The 22,833-nt window shown below is 39.5% G+C and overlaps 1 protein-coding gene, 2 non-coding genes and 1 pseudogene across 8 annotated transcripts in view; 3 read left to right on the forward strand and 1 right to left on the reverse strand.

Moving 5' to 3' along the window:
- The window catches only part of ACYP2 (acylphosphatase 2), a 340,256-nt gene that overhangs the window by 122,452 nt on the left and 194,971 nt on the right, over nt 1-22,833 (reverse strand). For all 6 annotated transcript variants that reach the window (XM_089327660.1, XM_089327659.1, XM_089327661.1 and 3 more), the window contains 2 exons: nt 21,600-21,616; nt 16,545-16,654 (listed from right to left, as the gene is read on the reverse strand). In XM_089327660.1, coding sequence (XP_089183786.1) covers nt 16,545-16,654; nt 21,600-21,616 — 127 coding nt within the window. The remainder of the gene's footprint in view (nt 1-16,544; nt 16,655-21,599; nt 21,617-22,833) is intronic.
- Nucleotides 10,115-10,195, forward strand: LOC127490458 (small nucleolar RNA U2-19). Its single transcript, XR_007918407.3, has one exon. It is a non-coding gene; the product is annotated as a small nucleolar RNA U2-19 (small nucleolar RNA).
- Nucleotides 10,396-10,465, forward strand: LOC127490457 (small nucleolar RNA U2-30). Its single transcript, XR_007918406.1, has one exon. It is a non-coding gene; the product is annotated as a small nucleolar RNA U2-30 (small nucleolar RNA).
- LOC108176356 (large ribosomal subunit protein eL36 pseudogene) lies at nt 15,753-16,461 on the forward strand (annotated as a pseudogene).

Here is a 22,833-nt window from a genome sequence, read left to right on the forward strand (position 1 = left end):
CTGGTTCCTGGCTTCAGCCTGGACTAGACCGGGCCACTGCTGCCATGTAGGGAGTGAACCAGAGACTAGAAGATCTATCTGACTCTCTATGTCACTCTGCCTTTCTAAAGTGTGTGTGTGTGTGTGTGTGTGTGTGTATATATACACACACACACAAAGTTGTATTTTGCATCAAAGTATTATCCATTTTTGTTTTCAATCAGCAGGTTTATGAGTGATTTTTGTTCGATTTCCATTTAGTTTTTAATTTTTTTAATTCATTTAAGAGACAGGGAAAATGTTTAATTTCCATTTTGTTTTAGAATTGGCTTGACTCACTTAAATTACCCAAATCAATACTTCTTTTAACTTATAAGAGTACAGGGCCGATGCTGTGGCTCACTTGGTTAATCCTCCACCTGCGGCGCCGGCATCCCATATGGGTGCCGGGTTCTAGTCCCGGTTGCTCCTCTTCCAGTCCAGCTCTCTGCTGTGGCCCCAGAGGGCAGTGGAGGATGGCCCAAGTGCTTGGGCCCCTGCACCTGTGTGGGGGACCAGGAGGAAGCGCCTGGCTCCTGGCTTCAGATCGGTGTCGCTCCAGCCATAGCGGCCATTTGGGGGGTGAACCAATGGAAGGAGGACCTTTCTCTCTGTCTCCCTCTCTCTCACTGTCTAACTCTACATGTCAAAAAAGAAAAAAAAAAAGTACATAGCGGGGCTGGCGTAAAGCCACTGCTTGTAGTGGGTAAAGCCACCGCCTGTAGGGCCAGCATCCCGTGTGGGCGCCAGTTTAAGTCCCAGCTACTCCACTTCCCATCCAGCTCCTGCTATGGCCTGACAAAGCAGTGGAATATGGCCCAAGTGCTTGGGCCCCACGCCCAAGTGGGAGACCCAGAAGAAGCTCCAGGCTCCTGGCTTTGGATCAGCTCAGCTCCATTTAAGGAGTGAACCAGAGAATGGAAGAGCTGTCTCTCCCCCTGCCTCTGCCTCTCTGTAACTCTGCCTTTTAAATAAATAAATAAATAAATAAAAAGGAAGGAAGGAAGGAAGGAAGGAAGAGAAAGAAACTGAAATGTCACCTACAAAAAACATTAAAAAAAAAAAAAAAAGAGGACATAGGAGAACAAAACTTCCTGGGACCATGAATCCTTAGTTTATTCAGTTTTCATTTGCAAAATGCTTCATAATTTTTATAAGCAAAAATGAAACCCTTGTTTAAACTTACAATGCACACAGCCTTTGACCCACATCTCGGAATGAATATTTCAAAATTATCAGGAAATGTACACATACAATGTCAGTGGTATGATGGGGGAGGTTACCAGGCACAGTATTTTACGGATTAGAATTGCTGGCACATTGTCAGATCAAAAAGAAAAACTCTTAGTTGGTTTTCCTGTTTTCTGGTTCCCTATACACAATGCACCCTATTACCTGCATCAGGCAGATGTTTCCTCCACTTGCCCAGGAGCCTCTCTTCTGTGTAACTCTGACTTTCAAATTAATAAATATATCTTTTTTAAAAAAGAAGACTTACTGCTATCTAAAAATATCTAGTTTAGGGGCTGGCATAATGGTGCAGTGGCGTGAGTGACCACCTGTATTACTGGCATCCGATATTAGGGCATCATATGTTAGGGTGCTTGTTTGCTTGGCTGCTCCACTTCTTTTATTTTTTAAAGATTTATTTTATTCATTTGAAAGACAGAGTTACAGAGAGGTAGAGACAGAGAGAGAGGTGTTCCATCTGCTGGTTCACTCCCCAGATGGCCACAACGGCCAGAGCTGTGCCAATCTGAAGCCAGAAACCAGGAGCTTCTCCCAGATCTCCCATGTGGGTGCAGGGGCCCAAGGACCGGGGCCATCCTCTACTACTTTCCCAGGCCATAGCAGAGAGCTGAATCATAAGAGGAGCAGCTGGGACTAGAACCAGCGTCCATATGGGATGCTGGCACCTCAGGCCAAGACTTTAACCTGCTGCGCCACAGTGCTGGCCCCTCGCTGCTTCACTGCTAATCCCTGCTAATGCACTTGGAGGGCATTCAAAGATGGTCCAAGGACCTGGGCGCCTACCAGATGGAGCTCCAGGCTCCTGGCTACAGCCTGGCCCAGCTCTACCCATTACAGCTATTTGGGAAGTGAACCAGAGGATAGAGTCTCTCTATGTCTTTCCTTCCCCCACCCTCTGCTTTTCAAGTAAATAAATCTTTCTTTAAAAATTAGTTTTGGGAGGCTGGCATTGTGGCACAGAAGGTAAAGCTGTGGTTAGCAACACCAACATCTGGTTCATGTCCCAGCTGCTCCCTTTCCCATCCAGCTCCCTGTTAATGGCCTGGGAAAACAGCAGAAGATAGCTCAAGTGCGTCAGCAGCTACTACTCATACGGAAGACCTGGAAGAAGCTCCAGCCTTCTGGCTTTGACCAAGCCCAGCCCTGGTTGTTGTGGCCAACTAGGGAGTGAGTGAATCAGCATAGGGAAGATCTTTCTTTCTCTGTCTCTCACTGTAACTCTTCCAAATAAATAAATAAATGTTTTAAAAATTAGTTTCTGTATTGTTTGTTTAATTGTTTGTTTATTGTGGGTCTCTCCACATGAAATAAGAAACCTTACTGCTTGGTCACTGAAGAATGCTAGCACTAACACATATTAGCGTTGACTAATATAAAGGATACACATACAAACGTGTACAAGGTATACATACATGTGTGTACAAGGATGCTCACTGCAACAAGATTCATTAGAGCAAAAAAATGCAAAAAATTTCATGTCCAGTAATTGATCAAATTATGACTTATCCATAAAATAGAACTAGTACAGCAATTCAAAAAATATTTACTGCCATCAAGATAACCACAAAATATAACAATATGACATTTTTAAAACTGAAGAACAATATGTGCAGCATGATCTCATCTTTATAAATGATGGAAATTAATATAACTACATGGGTATGTATAGTTTGTTTCTAACAAGAAGATTACATGTGGGTCGGTGCTGTGGCACAGTGGGTTAATCCCCCAGCCTGAAGCAATGGGAACTCTACTTTCTACTCAATTTGTCCTAATACCTGGGGGTGGGTATTTGGCCTACCAGTTAAGATACTGCTTAGGACGCCCTTGTTCCACATCAGAGTGCCTGATTAACTCCCAGCTCTGCTCCCAATTCCAGCTTCCTGCTAATACATACCCTAGAAGCAGCCGATAATGGCTCGGGTATTTGGTCACTCAACTAGGAGACCTGGACTGCATAACTGACTCCTGGCTTCAGTTTGGTCCATGTCTGGCCATTATGGGCACTAAGGAAGTGAACCAGTAGATGGGAGCTCTGTCTTGCCCCCCTCTCTCTCTTCTTCTCTCAAATAAAGTTAAGAATAAATATTTCAAATACAAAAAAATGTTCTAAAAATAGTCTATGAATGTTTTTAAAAGTCACTAGAGCTATATTATGTATTATTTATTAAACATTATTATCTTACTAAATGTACATATTATTTAAAACAAAGAATATGCAGTTAAGTCATTTTAATACATATTTGTTGCATTCCAAAGGGAAATAAACTACTTAGTATTTGAGGCCTGAAATCTGGTGTTTGAAATTTGACTTTACTATATGTTTCTAATTTCACATTACTTTATATCATTAGGTTACTTTAAAATTTTTTTCCAAAATTACAGCTCTTCAATGATTTTTGTTCCTTTGAAAAATGTCCAGGTCTTCTATATTTAAATAGACTTTCCAATGGAACCTTTCTTAATAACCACATCTATTTTTGTTAAGAAGGACCCTGATGAGTAAGGTATAAAATATTATCAAAATGTTTTTGAGATTCTTAGATAAGAAAAGTTAGGAAAAATTAGCAACTCTGGTTACATAGAAACTTATGTCACTCATGGTCTGCCAGAGAACATTTATTTTTTAAAATATTAAATAACTTTGAATCTGATACAACCTAACTGTTCACAAAATCCACTGCTTCATTCCAATCTTCTACTGTAACAGCTGGAAATTGAAAACAATGGTATTTCATAGTTAAAGCAGGATGCTGTCCAAACTTCTTTTTTTCACACAAATGCTATTCTCTATGGAAGAAATAAATATAGCTGTATTTGTGAATATGACTAGTCTAACTTTTAAACTATGAATGCATTTTAAGTATATGTATGAGGTTACTTGAAAAATTTCACGAGACATGGACTGGAAGGATACGTTTATTTTGATGCAAAAATTTTGAATCCATATTACTTGTCATAATACATTTTCATCAACTTTTTGAAAATCACTCCTGTGAATGGATTTCAAAACTTTCTGCACCAAAATAAACTTATCTTTTCATTCCACTTTCCACAAATTTTTTGAATTACCCTTGGAAATCAGCAACTCTATCCAGAGCCATTGAATATCAGCTAGACAGGATACTGAAGGTCACCCAGTCTAACACACCATTCACTTGGATCTTCTGCAGCACCCTTGACTTGTCTGATATCTACACAGGGTTGAGCAAATTTATTCTGTAAACAGAGAGTAAATATTCTAGGCTTCATGGCCATCCAGCCTATACTGCAATACCTCAACTCTGCCGTGGTACCAGGAAAACAGTTGTAGACAAACATAAATGAGTGTAGTTATCCTCCAGTAAAACTTATTTACCTACAGGCAGTAGACCAGTTCTGGCTCATGAGTTAGGTTCCCAACCCTTGAACTAGACAATTTCTAGGTATTGACAAAATTCCACCATTAGATACATTAAATGCCTTTACAGGAAAACTTGTCAGGATGAGCTGAAATAAGCAAGTATATCCATAGGTACAACCAAAATTATTGCTTTCTGAAACAACAGAAAGCATCTACCCTTTTCCATGTATCAGTCCATCAAATACTTGCAGTAAAATATATGATTCCCTCAAGTATTCCTTTTTCCAGCTAAATATCCCCCAAACCTTCAAGCATTCTTTGAATTACAACATAGTTTTCCAGACCATTTGATCATCTCTTGTATGTACTCCATGTATGACTGGAGTATATACTCCAGTCTGTTAACAATCCTTTGAAGTACAAAAAAACAGATATACAACATATGGTTTCCAAAATATGTCACAATCAAGACATAATTTTAGAATTTGGTTCACTGTCTCCAAATACAAATGTCTTTTGTTTTCTAAAATTACCATTTAGTCTTTTTTTAAAAAAAATACATTTTATGAGGATAGCCAAAGGCTTGTGCCAAGTGTCTTAACTCTATATGTTAATTTGAAATGATTACTAAGGAGTAGAAAATGTTTTTAAATTTGCAAAAATAAAATGAGGTACATTTAATAAAATAACAGATTCAAAGTTGTTTCTGTACATCAAAAAATGTTGGCAGAACTCACTTCTGCAATTGGAATCACATAGTGCAATTTGCAAAAGAAAACCATCATTCTTTCTGAGAACATAAAACACAGAAGGGGAAGGAAACAAACACATACATCTACAGTATGTTCTTGAGTGCTCCTGGCTTGTTAGCAAGAATGGAGTAGGGCTGCTACAATTACAGTCAGGCCATCTCTAAGTGATGGTCCCTGTTATAGTCTACATTTCCACAATTCAGGAAGAAATCAAACTTGTTTTTCAAGATAATTTAACTCTAATTTCTGCATCTTATTACTGTCACAGTATTCTGAAAAGAAAAATCATTATTTTTAATAACTAAAGGAAAATCAGGTACTACAAATGTACCACATCTAGTCTGACTTACAGCCTATTTCTATGACATTTCTTACTGTGGTTTAGTTTTTTGGTAATTTAGTGCCTTTAACAGTATATTACACTAGAAGAATAAATTCATTCTTTAAAACCTAACTATGTTTATTTATCCATGCCATAACCATTCATAATGTTTGTAAAGTTTAATTTACAGTCTCCAGTGTCTTCTTCCTACATGCTTTTCATTACACCCACTCTCCCTGGATAATCTCATCCATGTATGTGGCTTCAAACACTACCTACATACTGATGACAACCAACTTTATTTCTCTAGCCTAATTTCCCTGGAAGGATATCTATGTATCTAGGAGCCAAGTGGCATATCCAATTACCATGAAACGTAAAAAGCAGTGTACCAGGAGTCCTGTAATGATAACGATCATTTATTGATACTTATTATGTGCCAGGTACCAGCTAAGTGGATTTTCTCACTTAATTTTCACATTGCAGTTACACATTATGTGTTTATCTCTTTTTATCTAAAACCCCATTAACATTAAAATATGAAAGATGTAAGAAATAGTATTCACTGACTACCTAGTACCCAGTACCTAGTACCTAGTCTCCCCTTCTTCCTGGCCAAGAGAGCACCAATTTTGTTTGGGTTATCCATATGCCAAACCAATTTCCCAGTCTTCCTTGTAGCATAGTGAGGTATAATCAAACAATCCTTTACCAGCCAATAAAACACAGTGGATGTCTGTTCTGCATGGTTCAGGAAAAGCAATACAATCTTCACCCTCTTCTGCTTTCTTCCTGACTTGACTGTAGATAAGACACACAGCTGCAGTTTCCCTTTTTTGACCATGAGGACTTTGCTAAGACATTCACAGAGATGTTGGTCCTGACATCACTGAGCTATTGAATCAAGGCCAATAACAATGTACTTCCAGATTTCTTGTTAAGAAAAATGAACCTCTAGTTGTTTTATCCATTTAAGTCCAGGTTCCTATTAACTTCTATCTGAAAATATTCCTAGCTTAATATCCTACCATCTGAACAAAAGATTTCAACAAACAATAAGAAGGAAAGCAGATGGAAGAGTAGTAGCTCTCCAGTAAAACAAAGAAAGGACGCTAGAGCCTATGTGCTTACTGAAACAATAGAACAAGTCAGCAAGTCAGCTCACAGCATGGAACCCAGAGATGACCCAAGATTTGTTCCTGCAGAACACAGAACCTACAGATTTGACAGTTGGAGACTCCCCAATACAACAGTCAGCTCCACATCAGTAATCACAATTCCTCCAGCTACAAATCTACAATTATATGCTCATTATCCTTAAAGTTCTGTTCATTCTTAGCTGTCTGTTTTTAACACTAAGTTAACTGAAAATCTGATTGTAAGACAAGCTTGTAGTAGGAAAAACAGAAGAAAAATAAGAAAACAGGGAAAAAAAAAAAAAGGAAAGGAGAGGAGAGAAAAGGAACCTTCAGCAAATAAGAAGAACCTCCAACCTTTCTCTGAAGGGAGGAGAGAACTTCCACTTTGACTATGACCTTGTCTAAATAAGATAAGAGTTGGTGAACTCAAAAGGCTTCCATAGCCTTGGAAACTCATGACTGGAGCGTAGGGAGATTACTGATGCCATAAACAGGAGTGTCAATTTGTAAAGTCAACAACAGGAGTCACTGTGCACTTACTCCTCATGTAGGATCTCTGTCCTTAATGTGCTGTACATTGAGATTTAATGCTATAACAAGTACTCAAACAGTATTTTTCACTTTGTGTTTCTATGTGGGTGCAAACTGTTGAAATCTTTACTTAATGTATACTAAACTGATCTTCTGTATATATAGAAAATTGAAAATGAATGTTGATATGAATGGAAGGGGAGAGAGAGCGGGAAAGGGGAGGGTTGCGAGTGGGAGGGAAGTCATGGGGGGGGGGGAAATGTAGTCCATAAGCTGTACTTTGGAAATCTATATTCATTAAATAAAAGTTAAAAAAGAAAGAACCTCCAAAAGATATATAACATCCTCAGAGCTGAGGGAAAAAAAGATACTATGAAAAAGAAATAATTAAAATGGAGCAAGTAGAAACAAATAAAAAATAGAAAGCTTGGAAGATAAACTTAAGGCAATTTCCCAGGTAAAAATACTTGGAAACGAGGTGAGAAAAGTGAAAATCATGCAAGGTCCACACAGAAGTTGCAGAAGAGGAAAACCAAGAAGAGAGAGGACAGGAAATTGTCAAAGAAAAACCATTCTCCTTCTCCAATAACATGACATTTAAAGTTAAATTAAAACTTGCATGAAGGTAGATGGTTATGAAAGTGCAGAAAAAGAGGACTAAATTGGGCACCTAACAAGATTTCTGAGTAAACAGCTGTAACTCCTAATCCTTTGTGTCTGAATGACATAAAACCCATGAATAGTAACCTTAGACGTTATGAAACTATGCCTTCAAAATGATCAGCAGGTTATTTTTGGCAAAGAATTTTACAACTCAGTCATTCAAGCAAGAGATTAAATGATGGCATGCAGGAACGTAAACTTTTTGTCTCTCATGCACCTTTCCTTGGGAGAATTCCTTTCTGTTATCAAGAATGATGTTTCTGCAAAACGAGGGAAGAAATCAAGATAAAAAACATGAGGCAACAGGAGCCCGCTCCACAGGAAAGAGGCAAAGAGAGGAACCAGAGCCACAGTTGTACAGGAAACTGAGACCAACGCTAGGAGGATGACAAGACCTCAGGGAAAAGCATTACTGATGGCTTATGTGATATACTTTGACATCTGAAGGCAGATTTGTCATGGGGCTTAGAATACACACTAACAGATACAAATAGCCTACATTAGAGAAACACAGTAAAATATTAGCCTGAAACATAGTAAAATGCTAGATGAAATTGTTCTTTTATACATTAAAATTTTGTCAAGTATTGCCAATTTGATATCATTTACCCAGATTTACAGGTGAAAAAATATACTGGAAATGTGCTTTAAACAGTCTAGCAATGATAAAAAACAAAAGTTGCAGAAATATATGAAACAAGATTATCAGAAAGTTAATTGTTATTGAAACTGGGTAACAAGCACCTGGGCTTCACTGTCCTGTTCTCTCTGAAACCCACAATCTATACAAAAAAAAAATTGTACAAGAGAAACACATGCAAACACCAAAATGTATATAACATTTCAATAATCTTTCAGACAGCAGGAGGAATTTCCACTTAGCAAAGCTTAGATGAAGTCCAGTTGCACAACAACTGGATTCAGGGAGGAAAAAGTCCAAGACTCATCTAACTCAGATCTTCACTCACAGTAGAGAAAAAGTATCATTACTGCTTCACACAAACTCCATCATTTCCTTTCTGCATTGATCCAACTGATTCTAAGACTGTAGTGGGCAATAAAACAATGTTTCTCAAAGCTTTATAATTCTGTAGTTCAAGATCCAATGAGGGGCTGGTGCTGTGGTGTAGCAGGTAAAGCTGCCACCTGTAGTCCCGGCATCCCATATGGGCGCCAATTTGAGTCCCAGCTGCTCCAGTTCTGATCCAGCTCTCTGCTATGGCCTGGGAAAGCACTGGAAGATGGCCTAAGCCCTTGGTCCCCTGCACCCACATGGGAGACCCGGAAGAAGCTCCTAGCTCCTGGCTTTGGATTATCCCAGTTCCGGCCATTGTGTCCATCTGGAGAATGAGCCGGCAGATGGAAGACCTTTCTGTCTCTCTCTCTGTCTCTCTCTCTCTCTGCCTCTCTGTAACTCTGCCTTTCAAATAAAATAAATAAATCTTTTTTAAAAATCCAACGAAGGAAAAAAAAGGATCCAACGAAGGAACCATTTCACACCACCGATCAATTCCCTTCCAATTAATTTCTCATCTTGTCCAACTAAGATTCTAGGATGATTCATCCTATTTCACACCCTTGTAAATGTAAACACCCTCAAATCCTTACCATCTCATTCTCTGTAATATTTTTTCAAAGACTTATTTATTTGAAAGGCAGAGTTAGAGAGAGAGAGAGAGAGAGAGAGAGAGAGAGATCCTCCATTCACTGGTCTACGTCCCAAATGGCCACAATGACCAAGGCTGGGCCAGGCCAAATCCAGGAGCCTGGAGCCTCTTGTGGGTCTCCCACATGGGTGAAGGAGCCCAATCACCTGGGCCATCCTCCATTGCCCTTCCCAAGCCAACAGCAGGGAGCTGGATAGGAAGCAGAGTAGTTAGGGCACGAACTGGCGCCTATATGGGATGCCGACATTGCAGGCAGCAGCTTTACCAGCTACCCCACAATTCCTGCCCCATCATCCTGTTCTTCATAGCTGGCACTCTTAATTTTAAGTGGTAAAGTATATATTATTTAGAAGTACATATTTACTATATAATAGTATATTGCTTAATAATTTAGTTTCATTTCTCTGAGATCTGCTCATACCAAGGTGGGTCAATGACGAAAATAGCCAAATCTGAGCATCAGAAGACCTTCTAGTCTTACCTGATGCATGATCTCCATTGTTCTGAGAAGCAAAACTATCATTATTTAAAACAATATGGGCATTACATCTGGGGGTTGTGTGTGTGTATGTGTGTATGTATGTATGTATGCATGTGTCTATAAAGATGGCAGTGGATAACTGAGGACTAGATGGATGAAATTGTGTGTGTGTGTGTGTGTGTGTGTGTGTGAGTGTGAAAGAGACGGAGAGAGAGGCTAATCTTTTCTGAGCAATGATGAAAAGGTTTTACAACTGACCTTTATAACTATGAGGTTTTCTACACTTGACCTGAGCTCAGAAAAAAAAAATAATTTAGTTTCATACATCAATGTCAGGTGTTTGAGATCAAAAAGAAGACACAGAAGACTGTTACTTCTTCTCTTTTTATTCAGTATCATACTTGAAGTCCTAACCAGTGCGGTGTGGCAAAAAAAAAAAAAAAAAAAAAGAGAGAAGAGGATTGGAAAAGGAAGAAATAAAGTTCTCACTATTCTCAGATGACACATGCTATTACATACACTAAACTTCCAAAAGAATCTATATATGAGTCAGTACAATCAATAGGCGAGTTTAGTAAAACTGCTGGAAGTAAGACAATACACAGAATTTGTTATATTTCTATATATTAGCAATGAGCAGAAAATAAAATGATTGAGAGACAGAATTTATAATAGAATCAAAACTATCAAATACCTTGGGGAGAAAGATGACCTTTATCCATAAGATTATAATACACTATTGAAAGAATTAAATAAGAACAAAATGAGAGTTTTAATATATTTTGTAAATAAATTCTCCCCAGATTTACATTTCTTTCAATGTAATTCCAGTTAAAATTTTAACTTGTTGCTTTATAGAACTTGAGAACTTGAAGCAAAACTTACATGGTGGGGCCAATGTTGTAGCATAACAGGTAAAGCTGTAGCCTGCAGTGCTGGCATCCTATATGGGTGCCAATTCGAGACCCGGCTGTTCCACGTCAGATCAAGCATTCCTTGCTACTGTGCCTGGGAAAGCAGGGGAAGATGCCCTAAATATTTGGGCCCCTCCACCCATGTGGGAGACTCAGAAGAAGCTCCAGCCATTGCAGCCATTAGAAGCGTGAACCAGAGGATGGCAGATCTCTCTCTGTCTCTCCCCCTACCTCAACTCTGCCTTTCAAATAAATAAATCAGGTCCTTCGATGGGTTTTGCCCCACCTTATAGCAGAATGTTAGCTGAGTAGCAGTTTTCCTTTTTTTCCCCACCCAAAATTGTGCTTAAACCCCACTACCACTAGCCCCTTCAGGTTTTGCCTCTTTTGGAGCCCCCCCCCCCCCACTTCAGGCCACTCTGGCTGGAGGTTTCTGACATAAATAAATTTGCTTTTTTCTCTGGGGGAAAAAAAAGTGGAGCAGCTGGGACTCAAACTGGCACCCATACGGGATGCCAGCACTGCAGGTAGAGGCTTAACCTTCACTACAGCGCCAGCCCAGATTTATTTATTTATTTCAAAGGCAGAATCACAGAAAGAGAGAGAGAAAATGATCTTCCATCTTCATAGGCTGGTGCTAAATCCCACCTGCTAGGACAAAAACTGAAAATGCCAGATACTCTTTTTCCTAACACCACTTGAAGTCAAGACGTAGGTCTCTCCAGAGGGAGTCATGAAGAAGCTGGGATCATTAATTATTCATTTGAGTTTATCTGAGAGGCACAGTTTGACAAGCCTGCAGACCTACTTCAGTGTCAAGCAGAGTTCTGTGATCCTGGTTGAACAGTCTTATACCTCAGCCAGCATCACCAGTGGCTGGGAGGTGCAGCATCAGGCAGTGAGCCAACCTTAGCAGCAGATAGACAAAACCAGAGTGAACTTTGGTCCTGACCCCTGCTACACTCGTCTTAGCGGACTGTGGGCTCAGCATGTGATCTAGCAGTTACATTGACAGACACAGGACAAGGATTTTGAACCTACTACAGGCTCAGGAAGAGGCCAGCAGGGATAGATTACCCCTTTTTAGGCACATCCTCAGTTCATAGCGAACAATACACCAACTGCAGGTTTGGGACAAATTTGAGTTTGGGGAGTACTGTAGGACTGATCTTCAAAAACATTAACAGTGGACCTGGGCAAACCTTGACCTAGGGTGCTATGTGGTACTGAAATAGCAGAAGTATCCAAGGGCCCAGGGAAAATTAGCAGTTTAGAATTTCTAGAAGGACAGCCAAAAAAAAAAAAAAAGCCAGATTACTATAACTAATCCATCAATGTTCACATGATGCCATATGCCAACAGCATCAAGAACTTTCAGGGAAGAGCCAGCGTTGTGGTCCAACAGGTTAAGCTACTGCCTGCAATGCCAGCATCCCTTATTGGAGAGATGCCAGTTCAAGTGCGTTGCTCTGCTTTCTGATCCAGCTCCCTGTTAAGGCACTTGGGAAAGCAGCAGAAGATGCCCCACATACTTGGCCCCCTGCCAACCATGTGGATGGATTTCTAGGCTCCCAGCTTTTGCTGGGACCAGCCTTGGCCATTGCAGCCACAGGAGGAATGAACCAGCAGATGAAAGATCTCTTTCTCTGTCTTCCTCTCTCTGTGTCACTCTTTCAAATAAGTAAAATATATTTTTTCAACTTTATATTTTATTTATTATTTTTTGAGATGACATTTTTAGTTTACATTATAGTCAAAGGTTTAATATTCCACTAAATAAAGGGTTCAATAAATAAAAAGACCATAATTCAGCAGGAAACTAGACAAGGGCTATAAACAACATTCACAATCTGTTTTTCAACCAGTAAGACAGACAGACATATTTCAGTTTATAAAAACTTAAAACAATTATGTTGCAGAGGCTATCATAAACAAAACTAATAGGCAAATGATAAATTGGGGAAAATACTTATAAAATACATAACAGCTAATGGGTTAGTAATCATTACCAACATGCAAAGAGCTCTTTAAAAATTGGCAACAGACAAGCAACTGAATGGGAAATGGCTGCAGGATCTGAAAAGGGCATTCATGAGAACAAATGCAGATGGCCATGGGCATAAAGATGCCCAAGCTAACTGGTAATCAGAGAAAGGCACATTCCAGTAAAAAAAAAATAAATCACTCTACAGCCAAACAGATAAAAGAAAAGTTAGAAATAATACCAATTGCTGATAGGATGAGGAGGAAGAAATATAAATTGTGTAGAATTATTTTAGAAAGTTGCCTGGCAAATATTTAAACACTAAAAATACACACACACTTGGATCAACAAATCACACTCGGGAATATATCACATACAAATAAAGTCATCAATAAAACATTTATTGCAGCATTGCTCTTACTGCAAAAATCAAGAAACAAAAAAATGAATTTCCAGTAATACGGTATTAAATAATGGTATATCTATATTTGGAATAATAAGCAACCATTAAAAGAATTAATTTAAGTTGTACCAGCTGACTCAAAAACATGTTCCTGAATATATCTTTGAGTGATAAAAGTGCAGAAAAGGGCATACACCACAATTTCATTTTAAAAAAGCAAATACTGATCAAAGCTCAAGATATGTGTGCACTGAAGTAGGCACAATGTGTCCCTTTGTGTGTGTGAGAGAGAGAGACAGAGACAGAGACAGAGACAGAGAGAACATACAAAACAGCTTGCTAACACACATGACTTGAGAAGTCAGATAAGAATGCAGGACTTGGAAAGAAAGAATGAGCAGAATGAATAATACGATTCCATTTATGTTGATCACATTTATCAAAGACCTGGAATCAACATGGATTAGATAACGTGATTTGCATGAGCTTCCATTTAACACCCAGTCCCTATTCTTCAACTATCGCAGAATCATTAAGCATTTTCTTGACCAGTGAACTATCAGTTCCATGCAATGTAAGCCTCCCAATCCTTTGTGTATTTTGTAACAATCCTACTAAAAAATATTGTTTTCCATTAACTGTGAGTTTTTATTTTTTGAAAATGAATTTTTAATACCACTTTTCAAATTGGAGTGTGTTTTAACATACAAATGCTACCTATACAGAAAAGGAATTTGTAGAAATGAGGAGTTAATAATGATATGTTTACTGACCATTGGAATATCCACTAAACAAAAACATGTTACAGAAGAATATGCATGAAATATTCCATTTCAGTAACAAGAAGCAAAATCTTAATTATGGATATAAGCTTAATATTTCTATGACCAAGAAACATATGGAAAGTTTACAAAGCCATTGGCACAGGTGGCACATAAAGGGAAAGGAAACACAGAGGAAGGGGTAGATTACTTTTATATCTATGGTCTACTATTACATATGGTCTACTTTTATATCCCTCTGCATTGTATTACTTCACTTATAACAACAAGCAAAAAGTATTGCTTTTAAAATCTGAAAACATTAAGTAATGAAAACAAATTTAAATTGCAAACAACAAAATAAAGTAAATTGAGTGTTACTTAGTACTTACCTCATGGAGTCTGCTGTGAAGATTAAACAAAATAATTCAAGTAAAGTACTTAGCAGATTCCCCACATGCCAACTCCAGATGTTTGATAAATGTTAGCTAATTTTTATTCTAAAACACAGGTGAGGGTTGACATTTGGCCTAATGGTTAAGACATCAATAACTCATATCAGAGTACCTGGGCTTGATTCTCAGCTCCAGCTCCGAACTCCAGTTCCCCACCAAGGCAGATTCTGGGAGGGAGTAGTGATGGATCAAGTAGTTGGATTCCTACCATCCACATGGAACACTGGTAGGTATGAGCATTTGAGGACTGAACTAGCAAATGCAAGTGTGCCTCTCTCTCTTTCTCACTCTATGTATAGATTTGTATCTTAAATTTAAAAATAATAAATAAATTAAAGACTACAGAGAACAAAAGAAATTACTAAGCTAAAGAAACAATGCCTAAGAATATACAAGTACTTTTCCTAATATTACTGAAACTGGTCCTTTTTTCACTAAGGATGCATATTATGGTAATTATACACTTCAAAAAACACATTCTCATTGACAGTACAAATAAAATTACAATTAGATAAGCAAGGTACTTGTACAATAAAAAAGAGATGGCAATCTTTTTGCCTTGAATGCTACTTGAAGAACTTTTTTTTTTTTTTTTGATAGGCAGAGTGGACAGTGAGAGAGAGAGACAGAGAGAAAGGTCTTCCTTTGCCGTTGGTTCACTCTCCAATGGCCGCCGCGGCCGGCGCGCTGCAGCCGGCGCACCGCGCTGATCTGATGGCAGGAGCCAGGAGCCAGGTGCTTTTCCTGGTCTCCCATGGGGTGCAGGGCCCAAGCACTTGGGCCATCCTCCACTGCACTCCCTGGCCACAGCAGAGAGCTGGCCTGGAAGAGGGGCAACCGGGACAGAATCCGGTGCCCCGACCGGGACTAGAACCCGGTGTGCCGGCGCTGCAAGGCGGAGGATTAGCCTAGTGAGCTGCGGCGCCGGCCTTACTTGAAGAACTTTTAAGAACCATCCTGAGGCACTATGCTTCTGTTGCAACACTTGGAACCCTGGACATACCTGGGCCCTGGACACATCCCCTATGTGGGCAGAGATGCTACTGAACAAATTCATATACATTGGAAAGTAGCATAATAGTCTCCTGAGACCTGTCCACCAAGGAAATCCATTCCTAAACAGAAATTGCACTCCTTGGCTGCCAAGACCTGTCACCATCTGGAGCTCCAGATCCTCTGTGAGGCCATGGCTCTGTGTTACCTGATGGCCATGGACCTCAACAAAGGTCTACAAGGTGACCAAGAACATAAGCAAGACAAGGCACAGCTGCAGCTGTGAGCACTTCCGCAAGCAGAACAAGTTCATGTGGGACAAGATTTAGATGGTGTGTGGCTTTGCCCTATCTGAACACAGCTCTACAGAACTGCTCAAGGTCTCCAAGGACAAAAGGGCCTTCAAGATCATCAAGAAAAGGGTGGGAATGGAATCCATGTCAAGAGGAAGCATGAGAAGCTGAGCAGCATCCTGGCCACTACAAGGAAAGCTGCAGCCAAGAAGGATAGGGCCCCTGCAAGTCCCTCGCCCAAGCCCAGTGCTCTACTTCTATCCAGGTACTGGGAGGGAAGGAAGGGTCAGTCCACGGGACGGGGCCACAGAAGCAAGCAGCCAACAGATACTGGAAATATTTTTTAATCATAATAGTTGACACACACTAAAACACACACACACACGCACACACACACACACAGAAATTCTACTCCCAATTCTGGGAATTTCTCTGCTACCTTGTCAAAAAATATGTTGGCTTACTTATGATCTACAAACTAAATATAGCCCATAAAATACTATGCTTGTTGCCCAACAAAATATTAAAATAGCCTCACAAATTTTATGCATGTGTTATTAGTCTTAATACTCACATAGAATTGACTTTGTCTTCAGGGCCTTGAACTTGGCCTGTCACAGTGCCTTTGCTGGTATTCTTCACCCAGCCAACCACTCCTATTTTCTTAGCTTCACCCTCTGTATACTAGACAGGAAACACAAGAGAAAAGAAGTCCAGCATCAAAAGTTTGACTTTTATAAATTACATGATCCTAGTATTCAGAAAACATGAACTTGATGATCATTTTTTCCTAAAATAGCAGTCTATACCACCAAACTGTGTAGCTGATCTACTGTAACACCTCTATTTACAATAACCTTCACTTAAAGTGTTTCGTTGTTAAATTTCACTCTCAGTAAAAACAAGCACATTATGAAAAAATAAGCTCATAGGAATTAAATAAATAGTAGGAATTATTTCAGAAACAGTTTCTATGACATATGACATTTAGGGATTCATAAAATCGGCTGCATTGCTCTCATACATATTAACACAAAATTACACTGCTAATCTGAGTTCTAAAATGATTATCAATCCATAATTCTCAGAAATGGAGGAAAATATCTACTTATAAACAACAAAGCATTCACAGGCAGAAACACACTAAAACATCTTGAAATTTCCAACAAAAATGGAGAAAAAGAATTTCAATAGAAAATTAAACTAACAAAAACATTAACCTAGATATGCTGCCTTGCAGTTATTGTAGAGTAAAAGATTCTCATGTTTTCTTCTGGCTCTGGACTTACCACAGAAATGTTGCAACTGTCTATGGATAAATTTATCTCTCCTATTAATGTCATTTTTTATATTTCCTTTTCCCAGCTCTAAATTCAGTTTTATTACTAGAAAATAAAAAACTAGCAATATTTTGATTTTGAATTATTTTAACTACATCATATTAAAATTCTTATGAATTCACTCTATTAGAATTTTTTTTAAATGTGCTGTTCCTGTTTAGAGGTGAAGATAATCAAGACCTTTATACTACACAACAGAAGCTAAATGAGATAATAGAAACCAACATGATTACAGCTAGGATTGATGAGGAGATGGTTCTGAAAACTAAGTCAAGCTCTTACTACATAATAAATGGACAACCCAAATTATGAGTGATGGGGCTATCACAAAATACAGCCTTGTTGGTAGGAACATGTCTGAGCCCTCAGTAGTTGAGAACCACAGGTGCCTAATCAAGTAGGTAAAAAATGCACACTACAATTAACTTTTAGGAAGAGTATTTTTTTTAAACACATATCAACTTTTTTCTTATTATTCCCTAAACAATGCAGTATAATTATTTATGTAGCAATTGCACTGTACTAGGTATTACAGGTAATATAAACAGTATATGAGATAAACAGAAGGATTTCGTATGTTATTTGCAAGTATAATGACATTTATACTTATTAAAATCTGTGGATGGGGGTGGGAGGAAAAGGCGGTCCTGGAACCAATCCCCTAAGGACATTGAAGGATCACTTTATTTCCTTCTAGAATTTTCAATGCACTTGTAATATCATATGTATATCCATGTGTGATCATAATATATATACATTTTATACTTTCTTTGCTTGCCTAACAGTAACTATTTCCTTGCTATTAACTATCTGCTTCACCTATTTTTCCATTAACAGTGTTTCTGATTTATGGTTTTATGGAACATTTTTGCTTAGTCTTTTTAATATCTGTACTTCGTTCCTTACATGGTTACTACACAGCAGCAGCAGTGTTATGTCTTTAGCTACACATGCCTAAATGCTCCCTGAAAATCATGGGCTGATTTTTACACTCACTAACAGGAACGCCTAGCATCTTCACCAGAAACATTCAAATTTTGAAAACTTTATTTAAAAAAAAATAAAATACATAGAGAGATGAGACAATTAGAGTTCTCTTACCAGCTGGTTCACTTTCCAAATGCCTGCAACAGCCAGGGCTGGGGCCAGACCAAAGCCGGCAGCCAGAAGTCTATTCAGATCTCCCAAGTGTGGCAGGCACCCATGTACTTGAGCTGTCACCTCTTGCCTCCCAGGAGGACCATTAGAAGAAGCTGGAGTCAGAAGTAGGGCCAGGACTCCCACCAAGGCATTCCAATATGGGATGTGGACACCCCAAACAGGGGCATCTTAACCACTGTGCCAAATATCTACCCCAAAACTACTATTGTTAAATATATTTTGGAGGGCAGTGATGTGTAGTAGTAGGTTAAGCCTCTGCCTACTACACTGGGAACCCATCAGAGCACTGGTTTGAGTCCTGGATCCTCCACTTCTGATACAGCTCCATGCTAATGCGCTTGGGAAAGCAGTGGAAGGTGGCAAGTGCTTCAGACCCTGCCCTGATGTGGGAGTCCAGGAGGAATATCCAGGCTCCTGGCTTGGACTTGGCCCAGCCCCAGCTGTTGTGGCCACTTAGGGAGTGAACCAGCAGGTGAAAAATCTCTGTGTCTGTCTCTCCCTCTCTCTGTTACTCTGCCTTTCAAATAAATAAAAAATCTTTAAAAACAAAAATATTTCAGAAGCTACTAGCTATTCACGCAAAAACATAGAGAGAAAAATATAATTTGCTAACATGATCAACATCCATGTTTAAAAGTGCACTGTGGAATAGTAATGAGATTGATATTGTTCTACTGTATGAGGTACCACAGTTGCATTTATTTCCTATTTTTTTTTTTTTTTTTTTGAGAATCCACTGAGGTCCTCTGAACTTGTCAGAACTTACTAATTCTTGCTGAATACTCTGAGATTCCAAAGAACCACATCGTTACATTTCTTTTAAGTTCTGTTGCTTACCTTTACACACAGGTACACACAATTTTCTATTCAATATCAGGCTGAGCAGTCTATCCATGTGAATTTCTTCCCTTTTTCCCCTCTCTTTGAGCATGGTGCCTCCATCACTTGGCAGAGTGATTAGAGTAAGTTTGCCTCCATCGCTAGGTAGAGTGGCAAGAATAAGTTTGCTTCCATTTGTCAAACTGGGGCTCATTATGATTTAACCTGAAACGACTTTTTTACAGCTGCAAGTGGTGGAGGAAAACGGCTAGACAACTACAAATCCTTGATTTCCTGGTCGTGATGAGGCAGGATACAGTGAGTAGGTGCCAAAAAGACTGGACTGAATTCCACCAGCCCCTCTGCTCTGAAGCAGCCTCAACTTTTGCTGTCAGGACAGGATTTCCCTACAGGACAACCTTCCAAAGTGAGTGGGATGCGTTTCTGTAACAGGTGTAGCCCACAAACATTTACAAAGAAAAAGACTGGCGGCCTTAAAGGCAAAGGTGAAGGTGCGCAGAGATGGAACCAAGCACTTTCCCAGCTCTTGGCCCTGCGCAGTGAGGTGCGAAGACTTTTAAGACAAGGAGTTCTTCCAGATGACCGGAAGCTGTGGAGGCCTCTTCCGGGTTCTGGCAAACCCGCCAGCCAGCAGTTTCTGAGTTTGTATAACCAGTGGCAGACTTTTCCAGCAACTGACACATCTGCTATTATGTTACTTTCCAGACAAGAGACAAGCTGGCTAAGAACCTTGTTTTCTTTTTCTCTTCATCCACGGACACTCAGCATTCTGACCAAGCAGCGCAGGATGGACGCCGTCAGTCATCAGCCCGGAAGCACTCGTGAGCTACGGCCTTGCAGCAGCTTCCGGTTGCCAAGGAAGAGCCAGATGAAGGGTGCCGCACCTGTAGTGAGTCGCCCGGCCAGATGAACCAGCGAGAAAGCTTTCAGGCCGTGCACGTCCGCGCGGGTCTCCTCAGGTCCACACTCACGCAGCTTCGCAGTTTCCCTCTCGGCAGCCCTCGCAAAGAGCTTCTGGTTGTTTGAAGGCCACAGGTCCTGAAAGCTGGCACATGCCCACACGCTACTGTTGAGGTCCAACAGCTCGGACGTCCCCAGGAGAAAACCATTTCAGCATGTGGAAGAGCACATCTTAGGGGAGACTCAAGATGGTTAGGTCTCGGCTCTCTTAGCCTTCACTTTGTAAGGAAACACTTGGCACACCTGTGGTAGACCATCCTGCCCCTTCCCAGCACCCTGTGGCACGGCCTGCCCACCTGTTAGCGCCTGAGCTCCCAGAAGAGATTATTTTTAAAAATAAAGAGTGATGAGAAGTTTTAACTGCTGAAAACCTCAAAACTACTTCCTTGTGCAACGCTAGCATTTTCCTCTGGCTGTGAGAGGGTTCATTCCATTCAGGATATGAGGAAAATCCTATACTTTATATTCAGTATACCCAACCAAAATGCTTAATTACCACCACTCCAAGAGCGGCACTTTTGAAAATCATTGAAAACATTAAAAACTAGGACCGTGGTAGTGTTGTTAATGGGCTATTTAAAAAGCAATAATAAACATGTTTTTATTTCTCTTGTAGCTTTTAAAATATGAACATTTTGGGGACCAGCACTGTGGCATAGCGGGTAAAGCCGCTGCCTGTAGTGCCGGCATCGAGTTCAGTTGCCAGTTCGAGTCCCAGCTGCTCCACTTCCAATCCAGTTTTCTGCGGTGGCCTGGGAAAGCAGTGGAAGATGGCCCGAATCCTTGGGCCCCTACACCCACGTGGGAGACCTGGAAGAAGCTCCTGGCTCCTGGCTGGCCACTGTGACCAGCTGGGGAGTGAACAAGCAGATGTTTGTCTCTTTCAAATAAATAAATCTTTTTTTTTTTAATGTGAACATTCTGTAAGCCTGTTCTTACATATATCTGCTTCAATGAGTCTCAGTTCCCTTTTAAATAACAGTCTTGTTCTGAAAGGCTGTTAGCTTTTCCTCATTCATTGTAGACAGCATCCAAAGGAAAATCCCAGAGGGACAAGTATGTGAACCCAGTGGTCACACACAATATGCAGTCAGTTCACCATGATTGCTGTGGTGCCAGTCTAACAAAGACTCTGTGACCTGACAGACTATATTTAAAGAAAGCTTTAACAAAAAATCCAATAATTTCAATGAAATATTTATTTCTTCATTTGTTGTCAAGTATAGGAAATAAGCAACCGACTAACATCAAGTATAAAATTCTCTGTGATTAAAAATAACAGCAGAAAATATGGCAATGAAAATAATAAGAAGATTGTATTGACTTACCATTCTGAAGCAAACACCTGTATGAAAGAAAGATAAAAAGAAATTTCAGTTTGACTCTCTTTAAAAATACATATATATTTTTTCAACTTAACTTTCATGTACTTATTAAATGATAAATAAATGAAGCCAAAGTTTAATGAAATTCTGAACTGCATATTCTATTTTAAAGTGCTAAATAAAACAAAATGGTTGGGGGACCAGCTTTATGGCAGTGGGTTAAGCTGCTACTTACAATGCTGGCATCCCATAATGGAGTACCAGTTCAAGTCCTAACTACTTTGCTTCTGATAAAGCTCTCTGCTAATATATATGGGAAAGCAGTGGATAATGGCCCAGGTACTGGGGTCCCCTGACATCCACAAGAGAGATCCAGATGGGATTTCTGAACCCTGGCTCCAGCCTGGTCCAAGCCTGGTTATTATAGCTATTTGGAGAGTAAATCCACATATTAATGATCTCTTATATGTGTGTGTGCTTGTTTCCCTTTGCTATGCTGTCTTTTAAATAAAAATTTTAAATGCTTATTAAATGGATAGTGAGTATATTTGGCATAAAATTTACCTATTTTCAGCTTTTAGAATTTCTTCTTTAAATACAAGTACTAAACTCAAGTTTAAGTGCAATGAAACTTTCTTGTTTTAATTTTACTTCTAGTTATAAGCCCAGTAAAGCATATATCAGAAATGAGATGCTTGACTATAACTTGGCTTCTGTAAATAATACTTGGAATCTCTCTGGTGTGGGCTACATTATGTTCATAACTTTGAGTCATATAAGTTTTAGTAGTATTACTGATCTTGGTTGTTTTCTCTATCTAGACTATAGTAGACCAGGGCATTCCATATTGACCAACTACCTTGGTTACCCAACCTGCAATACTGGGAGCTCCATCTCAGATAAGAATGTTATAGGATTCCATTACCAGAGTTGTTTGGGACAAAATATTGATATATGGAGAACTGAGCTGAAAAGTAAAGGCAAAACAAGAGGCAGTTTGGTTCCTAGCTATCAAGTATGTGCACTTATGATTTGGGACCCTTTAGCAGAAAAGGAAAGCCTTCTTACATCTGTTTTCAGAATTGTAGCAATGACCCTAAGTACGAAACCTCAGGTTATTCCTGAAAATTGCTACTTGGAAGACACTTAATCCAAAAAGATGCACAGAACAAACATCTTTGGGATAGATATGCCCCGCCTCTGAGCTCCTTCCTAGGAGTAGGGCCTAAGTGAAGAA

This window comes from Oryctolagus cuniculus, chromosome 2, assembly GCF_051225735.1.
Source record: "Oryctolagus cuniculus isolate XC-2025 breed Fujian yellow rabbit chromosome 2, ASM5122573v1, whole genome shotgun sequence".
Taxonomy (NCBI): Eukaryota; Metazoa; Chordata; class Mammalia; order Lagomorpha; family Leporidae; genus Oryctolagus; species Oryctolagus cuniculus.